Source organism: Gymnoscopelus microlampas (assembly GCF_963454915.1).
Source record: "Gymnoscopelus microlampas genome assembly, chromosome: 24".
Lineage (NCBI taxonomy): Eukaryota > Metazoa > Chordata > Actinopteri > Myctophiformes > Myctophidae > Gymnoscopelus > Gymnoscopelus microlampas.
This window is the reverse complement of record NC_139961.1, coordinates 2891972-2904029: the sequence shown is the minus strand read 5'-3', so window position 1 is coordinate 2904029 and position 12058 is coordinate 2891972. Positions and strand designations below refer to the sequence as shown.

At 41.9% G+C, this 12058-nt stretch overlaps 1 protein-coding gene across 2 annotated transcripts in view; it reads left to right on the top strand.

Annotated features, from left to right (window-relative positions):
* Positions 1-12058, top strand: part of LOC311041144 (protein NLRC3-like) — a 33803-nt gene that overhangs the window by 3860 nt on the left and 17885 nt on the right. The window contains exons 4-6 of one of the 2 annotated variants that reach the window (XM_084051650.1): positions 371-417; positions 3967-5746; positions 10722-10895. In XM_084051650.1, the coding sequence (XP_083907776.1) occupies positions 371-417; positions 3967-5746; positions 10722-10895 (2001 nt within the window). The remainder of the gene's footprint in view (positions 1-370; positions 418-3966; positions 5747-10721; positions 10896-12058) is intronic. The other variant, XM_084051651.1, reaches the window with a different exon arrangement.

Sequence of the window (12058 nt, the reverse complement as noted above, 5' to 3'; positions counted from 1 at the left end):
TAATGACTATAGAGATACTGTGTAAGTGTAATATATAATAGTATATAATTCCATTCCAAATTTCGTGCCAAATTAAACTACGCATTACGCTGCAGCACATTGTGAGCTTGTAGATCTGTTCTTTTTGTCATGTCCGGTATACATTGCTGCAATCACACAGCCCGTTTGGCGAAAAACTACAACATGTAGTTTATTAGACATGGGAACCCTGTCCAATAAATGTATTTTCACTTAGTTGCCTATAATCTATGAATGCATTAATGAAGTTACTGACAATGTTTGGTCCTATAATGTACTGTAGGATGGTAGAGTTACTGTATACATTATAGTTATTAAAGGGAAAAAAAACGATTTACTGTACATTTCACAGCAGAAACACTCATCCACAACCCAAAGGAGCAGCTGCATCTGTCTCAGGTGAGTGCTGTTTAAAGTTGATTGACTTAAAACCCTAACCCTAACCCTTGCTAATTAGCTTACATGAAGCATTGAGAGCTGATATAATATTGTCAAACATGGTACATGTAGTTCAGTGCCATGAAAGAGTCTAGCTGTCTATTTGTGTGTGTGTGTGTGTGTGTGTGTGTGTGTGTGTGTGTGTGTGTGTGTGTGTGTGTGTGTGTGTGTGTGTGTGTGTGTGTGTGTGCGTGTGCGCGCGTGCGTGCGTGCGTGTGAAATGACTACATTGTAGGATCAGTCCAGGTTAGAAGGTTTGGGGATAGAACAACTTTAGTGATAGTTCAACTAATGAACTAATAGTTCAAATAGCTAATCTACAAGCTCACAACGTGACGATGTAGATCGGCTAGTTGAACTTTTTGAACATGTTTTTAAAGATTGTAAAAGATGGTAAAGAAGTTTAGGGATAATGGGTCCGGCGAAAATATGGCCCATAATCATAGCCAATGGGTTCCGCCAATGTCTCCTCCCATTGAGTAGCCATCCTAATCCCAAAGCGGTCCTTGAGGTGTTCCCAGGGGCCCCCAGGTAAAATATTGTTGACTCTTGAGAGTGGATGTTCCGGGGTTGGGGTGGGGGGGTTCATCTTTCACAGTGGTTATCAAAGTGAGGTCCAGGGACCCCCAGGGGTCCTTGAAGGGTTCCTAGGGGGACTATAATTTGTTGAAGCCCGCCCTCTCTGTCTTCCAATAGACCAATTATTTGTTTACCAACATTGAGACTGAACGCACAGGTGATTGTTTCATGCAATCAATTCCCAACATATTGTTTCAGGGTTTGGCTGGTTTCAATTCATTCAACCTCCTCTTGTGTGTTGGCTAGTGAGGCCCGGCCTGCGCGAGCATACTGGTTCTTATCAGTGTGACGTTAGCTGGGCATCAAACAGCCATAACTCCAGTTTGCAGCATGCTACTGTCTCCAAACTTGGTTTGTGGACTTGGACCACCAATAGGGACTTAGGGACGGGCTGTAATTAATTAAGCTCCGCCCCTCTGTGTCCCTATTGGCTGGGCTTTAAACAGCCGTAACTCCAGTTCCCAGCATGCTATAGGTCCCAAACTTGGTGGGTGGTCCCACAGACCATGACAACATGACAATTTCCGTTTTTTCAGGTTCTACTTCCGGTTCGTCTGATACCCTTGAAACTTAACCCACACACTCTCTGAGGGGTGTGTAGTTCAATGGTGCAACCCCTTCTGGTTTTAACACATCGGGTGCCAGAATTGTATTAAAACCAATTACATTCGGTGCCAGAAATCTCACCTGCGCTGCGCTGTGCTGTTTAAAGCTGTAGACTCCACGAGGAGCAATACATGTAAACAATGCAAGCGTGCACGGTGCACGGTGGTCCTGGCTAACGCCTGTAACGATAACATCTCTCACGCGAGTAACAATGGCGGAGCGATCGTGCATCGCAAATGACTCTTTTTCCCCACCATAAAAAGTTTTGGAGCTACGGAGGTTTTCATGAAGGAGATACAGTAGAACGGAAGCGGATGGGGAGCCATGTTTTTGGCACGGTGATCCATCTGTCCCTTCCTTCTCAGAATTTAACCGTGTTAGGCACCTAAGCGCTACTCTGTGAAAACACGGTTTTAACCGTGTTTGGCACCCGATGCAGGAAGTGGTCGTTGACACCCGAAACTCTGTATAGCCCCCACCCCCCGTTTATGGGTACGAGGAATCCAATGGTAAAGACTGGAAGTCAATCCCACCACCGGAAGTGGGTCAAATTGCAATGTCCCCCCACTATAATAATTTATTTGACCCCACCTCCCGAACACAAGGTTGCACAGACTTGGCGAGCTGCAGGCACACTTACATTTTCTCAGAAACGTTTCTAGTTTATATTAGATTATAGTATTACTATTACCAGTACTCCATGGTTCTTCAAACCTTCCAAAATGTCCCAGGACATTTGGCCACGACATCAAGGACTATGTAATGAATTGCATCCATAACCATTTTGTGGTATCACTTTCCAATTCAAATATTCATCCTCATCTGTATCTACTTATATAATCGGCAAGTCACTTCCGCGCGCCGCTGACGCTATAGCCACAGCTCTGTAATCGAGTAAACACAACGCCGACACACCACATCTCGCCAACACAGTAGCCACGGCGGACGCGCAGAATTTACGGGTGGCGTAGGGCACCTATCATTGCTCACTTCACAGTTTCCACGTCGCAACATAATTTATTCCACTCACCACATTACGGACAAAACGGAAGGTGAAACAGTTTCGTACCGTTTCCCGTGCGCACCACCGACACCGAACGACGACGGCTTTAGCCGAAACAACACGAGCGGCCGCCATTGAACTCTGCGCATCTCCACACCAACACACAAGCAGGTCCTTCGCTTCAACCCCCCCCCCCCCCCTTCTTACGTACCTCTTTTTTTCCACCCAGGCCGTTACTTTCACTTCACTCATGTCTCGATCACAATATGTCCGTCTTTCACGTGCCATGTACATCCCAAACACAAAAACACACGGCGACGAGCACACTACAGCACGTTAAATCTGGTAAACAAACCAGCGTAGGTTCATGACACCAAAGGATTCGACAGTGATGTCATCATTATGCAACCCGGAAGTTCAAATACCAAGGATACGTCAGTGATGTCAGTCGGGATGCCAGGTTTATGCCAGGTTTTCAAAAACAAGCGTCAGAAACAAGCAAGGACGTTCATGAAAAAAAAAAAAACAGCCGCAGGGGTCCGCCATGTTCCAGGGGGGTCCCCGGGGGTCCCAACACTCACAGGGGGTCCGCGGACCACCACGTAAAAAAAAAAAATTCCAATTTTTTTTCCAATTTAACTTTTGGACAGTTCTATCCCACCATTTTGGTACCCCAAAATAAGCGCGCCCTCACAGCCCTAGAGCCCCTTGCGCGGCTGGGGTCGAGGGGGGCATAGCCCCCCGAGACTCTAGTTGGGAAAATGATTATTGATTATTATTTCAATGCACCTGAATGCACTCAATAACAAATGACACATCAATAATCTTTTCACAGAACTAGATAATATTACCTAAATAATTTACTTTCACTCTTTACTGTTTAATGGTTTGCAATTCTGTTGTACCTTATTCACATCCTGGGTGGACTGATTCTAAGTGTGTGCGTTTCTATGTGTGTGTGTGAGCATGTGCACGTGTGTGTTCACTGTGATTAATTGTGATAACATAATGCTAGTGATAATTCGCACAATATCAGGAAGCCCTAATCTTCAACTATTGTTTAACCATATCCTGGCATTCCTATTTTGGCCACATTTTCTAAAATTATGTATACATTTTAAAATAAATATATTTGGTAATAGGTAGTATATAAGTGGTTAATCATAGTAAATCATTTTGATAATCTGACATTAAATGGAAGACTTCCGTAGATCAACAGCTACAGCAGCAGACACATGATAGAATTACCAAGACCTGTCATTGGAGGACCACATTTTCCATAAAATGAATTTAATGATATCCTCTGTTCTTTTATCATTTAGACTTTCCTGCTCCTTCGTATCAACATCAACTCAAGTCTATTCTGGAGAACAAGTTCAAGTGTCTGTTGGAGTGGATCACAAAAAAAGGGGAAAAAACACTTCTGAATAATATCTTCACAGAGGTTTACATCACAGTGGGAGGGAGTGGCGAGGTCAATAAAGAACATGAGGTCAGACAGATTGAAACAGCATCCAGGAAACCAGCCGGACCAGATACACCAATCAAATTAGAAGACATCTTTAAACCTTTACCTGGAAAAGATCAACCAAGAACAGTGATGACGAAGGGAGTGGCTGGCATTGGTAAAACAATCTTAACACAGAAATACACTCTGGACTGGACAGAAGACAAAGCCAACCACGATGTCGACTTTGTGTTTCCTTTCGCTTTCCGAGCACTGAATTTGGAGAAGGGGAAGAATTACAGCTTGGTGGACCTCCTTCGTCACTTTTTTGGTGAAATCAAGGAAGAAGTGATCTCCAGCTTGAAACGGTCCAAAGTTGTCTTCATCTTTGATGGATTAGATGAGTTTCGGATTCCTCTACACTTCCAGAACAATGAAATCTGTAATGATATCACAAAACCAACCTCAGTGGACATGTTGCTGACAAACCTCATTAAGGGAAACCTATTACCCTCTGCTCGCATCTGGATAACGACACGACCTGCAGCAGCCACTCTGATCCCAGATGAGTATGTTGACAGGGTGACAGAGGTAAGAGGGTTCACTGACCCCCAGAAGGAGGAGTACTTTATGAAGAGATTCAGTGACAAGAACCAGGCCAGTACAATCATCTCACACATGCAGAGATCACGAAGCCTCCACATCATGTGCCACATCCCAGTCTTCTGTTGGATCACTGCTAAAGTTCTGGAGGACATGTTGAAAAGTGGGGAGAAAGGAGCGCTGCCAAAGACCTTGACTAATATGTACATCCACTTTATCAAGGTTCTGTCCGACCAAGCAAGCAACAAGAAAAGTGTCAAATATGAGACATATTCTGCTTTTGTGACATACATCCGTCCAGTCATTCTGTCCCTGGCAAAACTGGCTTTTGAACAGCTGGAGAAAGGCAACCTGATCTTCTATGAAGAAGACCTGACAGATTGTGGTATTGAGAGCAATGATGCAGCGGTACACACAGGAGTGTTTACGCAGATCCTTAAAGAGGAGCATGGAATGTACAAGGACACTGTGTTCTGCTTTGTCCATCTGAGCGTTCAGGAGTTTCTGGCTGCCCTTCATGTCTTCATCACATTCATGAACAGTGGTGTCAACCTACTGTCAGAGCCACAAACAACCTCATCTGAACCTAACATAGATGACCTCTACCAGAGTGCTGTAGACAAAGCCTTTGAGAGTTCAAACGGACACTGGGACTTGTTCCTCCGTTTCCTGCTGGGCCTCTCAGTGGAGACCAATCAGAAGCTCTTACAAAGACTGTTGGGACCGACAGGAAGTAGATCACAGACCAATAAGAAAACAGTTGAGTACATCAAGGAAAAGATAAGGGAGAATCCCTCTCCAGAGAAAAGCATCAATCTGTTCCACTGTCTGAATGAGATGAATGATCATTCTCTAGAGAAGGAGATCAATCATTACCTGAGGTCACAAAATCGTTCCACACAGAAAGTCTCTCCTGCTCAGTGGTCAGCTCTTGTTTTCATGTTGCTGTCATCAGGAAAGGATCTGGACGTGTTTGACCTGGAGAAATACCAAGCTTCAGAGGAGGCTCTTCTGGGGCTGCTGCCAGTGGTCAAAGCCTCCAATAGAGCTGTGTAAGTGAACTGTTAACTTCATACATTTAATATACTATGTAATTTGTTCTGTTATAGTAAAGAAAATACAAGCATTTAACGGTTTAAGCCCTATATTCTTTGTCATATGATATATAGTGAAAATGGCAGATCTACAAGCTCACAGCACACTACTTTGTGTTGTGAGCTTGTAGATCAGCTATTTTCACTATTTTTTAAAAACGTTTTACAATTTTGAAAATGTTTTAATTTTGATAATTTATAATGCCCAATATAGGGAGGTCAATGGTTAAAGAGTATAATTGATGTTAACACTTGCTGTAACCTCTCAGAGAGCTGAAGAGAAAGTTCATTAAAATCAGCAGAAGTCTTAAACTAGTTCAACATTTTCCAAGACAGTCCAAATCACCTTGGTGAAACATAGACATGTTTGTTTGTGTGTGTTTTAACACATTGAGGGCCAAAACCGGCTATAACTATATTTTGAATTGCGTCGAATCGGGCCTCGCTCATCAAGGTTTTTCTCATTGTGTGTGAATGGTGCAGCAACCGAGCGCAATTTCATCGCTCGGCTTTTCATGCTGAGCGTTTCCAGATTTCTGGCATGTTTGATATTTGGCGCTGTCGCCAACTAGAAATCCTATAGTATGAGCTAAGTTGTGACCAGCTCTGAGAGCAGAGACGTGCAACAGCTTGTTTGTGTAAACAAGTTATTATTTTTGTTAACAGTCAGACAGTCAGGATAGATGAATATATCCATAGACCTTTATTGATTCCCGTCGGGCAATTCAGATGTCATAAATATTGGTAGCAATGTTGTTATTTCAGTTTTAAATATAGTCTATAAAATGGTTGGAATCAGCACGCGTATGGACCACAGAACGGACACTGCCAAGGCACACGGCCACACACTCCCTGTCTGAATTTGGAAACGTCTTTCCTGCGTGCTGCGGGGTAGGCCGGTATAGTTTGCAGAGTAAGTGAAGGGATTATTTCAATTGAACTATGTTCATCATGACTGCATTAGGTATACTTCGTGAATAATTAAACCGATCACCATGACCAACAGAGCAAATTCTCACAGACATAGCCCTCTCCTGTTCCAGTCATACCTCTCCAACAGACAACAGTTTGTCACTATCAATGGTTCCAGATCACACCCATCCCCAGTCAACCACGGTGTGCCGCAAGGTTCCATACTTGGTCCATTACTGTTCACCATATACATGCTCCCCTTGGGTCAGATCAATCACCACCATGGTCTTCTAAGCTTTCACTGCTATGCTGATGATATTCAACTGTATCTGAGCACCACGCGTTCCAGTCAGCTCCCTCCTCAGTCCCTATCAACTGCCTCAATAAAATAAAAGCCTGGATGACCACTAACCTTCTCAAATGAAACAGTTCAAAAACAGAGCTCATGGTTGTGGCTCCCAAACTGCTCCAGAAGGTTGGAGATGTTCTATCCACCTCATGTGGATCCCATATCTCCATCTCTGGAAGTCCGCAACCTTGGCATTATGCTGGACTCAACCCTCTCCTACCAGTCACATATCAAATCCATAACCAAATCGGCCTCCTACCACCTCAAGAACATCTCTAGGCTTTGTCCCTCAGTCTCTGACTCCGTGGCTGAGACCCTCATTCACGCATGTGTTACCATCCGTATGGACTACTGCAATGGAGTCCTGTTTGGGATCCCAAACAAGTACCTGGATAGGCTCCAGTATGTACTCACCCACCCACACATTGGCAGCACATCACCCCCACCCATAAACAACTGCACTGGTTTCCTGTTAAGTTCCGCATCTATTACAAACTCCTCCTTCTCACCTACAAATGTCTCAACGCCCTGTAGCTCCACAGTACCTCTCAGGCCTCCTCCATAAACCTACTCTGTTATGGATCCTACGGTCCACAGACTTGGACCTCCTCTCTAGCCCCCAAAAAAGCAAGCAAACCTTGGTGGACAGAGCCTTCAGTGTGGCAGCCCCCTCCCCCCTCAACTTAACCCGGTGGAACTCAATCCCAATGGAGATTCTCCCTTGAAAAACAGATTTTTCTCCCAGGCTTATGGCAAATAGTTTTGTTGCTTTGTTTGGTTGGTTGCTTGTTTGTTGTGAAACAGAGGGCCTCCACAGTTGTTGGAGTAGAGCTGGTACACTATTATGAAGTGATTCCGTTAAAAGACTCACAGGAGAGGAGCTTTGTTCAGGGTCTTTAGTGTTGTATGTGCAGTCTACATAACACAAAATACACATCTCTTAGAATGAACATAACATATAACAGTCAAAAATGAAATTATTCTTACATAAAACAAACACTGTTCAAACCAATCTACAGTAGGTACAGATGTGCCATTTCAAAACTTCAAATGTCCTGCCATCGGCAAGACAGTACATTTTCAGGGGATTCCCAGGGCAATAAGAGGGACAAAGAAGGGCATTTAACCCTGCAAGGCCCAGTGTGATCGCACGATCACATGTATGTTTTATAAAGAAATGAGTTTAAATCATTTTTCTTTTCTGTTATTTTTTGTTTTTTTCACCTCTAAATCCTCATTGGGTCCTATTGTTTAGTCTTACAATACCATTGGCCAGGATATTTGCATATAAATACCCCCCACAGAGCCAGGAATCATCACAACTTGAAAATAATCTGGGCCTTGCAGGGTTAAAATGCTGAATTATTTTGATGATCACTGCTTTTATGATGCTAATTAATTTGAGCAACTTGTCAAGGACCTCTTCAAATCACCTTTCGCCTCATAATGAGTCTGACACCTTCTTCAACACACATTCTTTTGTTCTCATGTATATGGATGTCTGTTGAAGGGAAAAACGGGGGTGTGTAGTGACAACTTCTTTTCAGGGGCAAAACAGTGCATTTTTAAGGGCAGAACAGGGAGGAAAAAAATACATTTTCAGGGCACTTTCAGGGAAAGAACAGTAACGTGTGAAGTTTTGAAGTGGCACATCTGTACAGTACAGCCATCAGACACATCATTCACTGCAAAGTACAATCACAACAAACAACAGGACATGACAGAACATGTAAAAGGAAAGCACCATATTCTACAATAAAACACTCCTCAGGTCAAACAAAGTTAAACTGACTGATTGAAGCACACAAGCTGAACCTATCACTCATTAGGTCTGCATCAATGAAGGGGCATCCAAACAGCATCGCTGTGTCAACGACAACATGATCCTACATGTTGGTTGTTCAGTGTTTTTGATGTAAAGCTTCCTTTTATATATAGAGTTTATGAATGTGAACATGATACAGATGTTCTATGGATATGAAGTGGAGTTTATGAATGTAGGTTTAGAACATGATGCAGATGTTCTGTAGATATTAACCCTGCAAGACCCGGACATATTTCTACTTGCAAAAAAAAATGTTTCAACCGTTCAGATGGTGTTGTAGGAGTATTTGGAGAGGAAAATATAATGTTTTTTAAAAACAAATGTTTTCGTAAGGTTTTATTGAAATGTTTTAATAGTACAACATTGGGTCTAACGGGTAGCAGAATTTCCTATAGGACAGTTTTACTCACTGTCAGAATAACATGGCAAATGTCTATATACTTCACTAAAACAACTTAAGGGTTCAATAACAATTTTGGAAGATTATTGGAAAGAAGCATGCAAAATCATTTTTAAGAGGACATAATCAAAGTTTTAGAAAGAATGTGCTTGGAAAATTAATATGAGGATTTTTTTAACACCCAACATGTTATCAAAATATAGACCAGCAGGCAGTGCTGAATGCTGGAGGAAATGTGCAGAACTGGAAGCAAATCATACACACATTTTCTATTCGTGTCCAAAATTGAAAAGGTTCTGGGAGATAGTGAAAACAAATATAGTAAATACATTTTCCTTAAGAAAACCCATACACCCAATCAATATTTTATTAGGTATTATCCCATTAGAAATACACAGGGAGGGAGATAAATATCTGTATACAATACTACGTATCGCTGCCTTGAAACAAATCACACGAAAATGGTTGCATGTAAACCCACCATCTATTAATAATTGGAAAATAACAGTTGAAAACATTAAAGAGATGGAAAGAATTACTTACAAAATGAGAAACCGTGGAGATGAATTTGAAAGAAACTGGAGTAAATGGGACCCAGAAATACATGAAGTGTAAAAGTGGATTTTTGAGTACTGCAGGAAAGCTACTCTCCTTTTTAACTTTCTTTATTTTCCATTTTTTTGTATGCATTTTTGTTGGTATATGTAATTTTAAAAAAAATGATGCAGGATGAATTAAACAAGTAAAAAACTAATAAAGTAAAGATTTATACACTTTTTTTGATAAAATACAAATGTTGTATTATTACAACAGCGGGTCTTGCAGGGTTAAGTGGAGTTTATGAATAGAGGTTTTGTGTCCTTGTTGCTGCTTCATTAGAGTCACCTGCTGCTTGCTTGATGATGCAATCAGCAGCTTATCCACATAATAGATCAAAGTGCTGACACCTGGCTGTCATGTCTTTGAGGTCATCTCTCAGAGTTCTGCTGTACTGTGTGTGCGTGTGCGTGTGTGTGTGTGTGTGTGTGTGTGTGTGTGTGTGTGTGTGTGTGTGTGTGTGTGTGTGTGTGTGTGTGTGTGTGTGTGTGTGTGTGTGTGTGTGTGTGTGTGTGTGTGTGTGTGTGTGTGTGTGTGTGTGTGTGTGTGTGTGTGTGTGCGCGTGCAAATAGAAGGAACTTTTACAATTTATTTTGTTGACAGATAGACATGCAAAGAATTTGATGGAATGGGAATGAAAACATGATAAAATAATGATATAATTATTAAAATGTAGGTATAAATTACTAATTTAAACATTTAAAAACATTCAATGTTGCAATTCAGTTTCTTCTTTACACTAATTCTAATAAATGGGTGTTTCATGTATTATGTGATGTGTACAAAAACAAGAAAATACAAACATTTTGGTTTCATCATGAACAGCAATTAGAACATTACTGTTTTTCAGGCTGAGTGGCTGTAACCTGTCAGAGAGATGCTGTGGGGAGATATCAAAAGTTCTCAGCTCCAGCTCCTCTATTTTGAAGGAAATGGACCTCAGCAAAAATGATCTACAGGATTCCGGAGTGAAAGAACTCTCTAAAGGACTGGGGAGTCCACACTGTACACTGGAGACACTCAGGTCAGTATTCCTGATCCTGTTCAACAGGTGACCCTTTCAATTCTGGAGTAAAGACACATGAAGCTTACCTGAATGAATTCACTTGTTTTGTCTTTCTGTGTTAGTAGTGGTGTTGGTGGTGGTGTGGGTGTCTGTGATTCTTATGTGAGGAGGGAGAGGGCATCAAGAGTACAAATGTTTTCTTATTGGTCTGTCATTGCAAGAGAAAATGCCAACAGGAAGCGCAAAGACAATACTTATTACTTACTTACTACTACTTAAGTTTGAACCATTGAGCTCCATATTAAAATTAACCTGACTCAGCCAGATGGGGGCTGTATTGAGTTTCACAATACACCCTGCGTCTGGGATCGCTCAGAGAGTAGAGCTTTCCGGTCACTGCGTGTACAAACAAATCAGCGGCTGCTAGGGGCGGGATCATCCAATCACCTGCCAAGTAGCTTGAAAAAATGAAACGCCGTCTTGCATCGATTCTGCTACCGGAGTCTCAGATGGAAGTAGGCTGTGAAACAAAATGTGTGTCGCAAGCATCTTCCATTTGGCGGAGTCAGGTTGTATTAAAATGGGGATCCGCTCATAATTCCGACCTCCTATTATTATCATCCCAATAGTCCAACAAACATTAGGTTAGTTTGAGGTTAGGCATAGGGATAGTTACGGTTGCACTCGAAATGATTAAAACCCCACTGCAAATCTGGTATATTAGCAAATTTAACAAACTGTCAACTGTATGAAATAAACAAATCAAACAAGAACTGTGTAAATAGCTCAACACAACTAATATTATGAGTGATTCAAATCCTTCATGTCAAGTGTTTTTAACTCATTCAGTGCCAGACTTATTTCTGGCTGTATTGTCCCAGTACCAGGATTTTGCTATTTTCTTACCTTTTCAAGTAGTCACAGAATGTTCATCTCCAGTATGATTGATCCCCTGATGGTTGCTAATCACTGAGAGTGTTCATGTGTGGTTTCACAAATGTCAATGAGATCATCGCGACCTTGTTGACATTTGTTGTTTGATGTTCGAAAATGTGTTTCACTCAAAAATACATGGTAAAACACAGGAAAATGTGATTTTCTTTCTCCGTTTATTTTTAGCGGTGCCAACCGCTCTACACTTGACTTTGTCCGTATGTCCGTCCGTCCGTCCGTATCAGCAC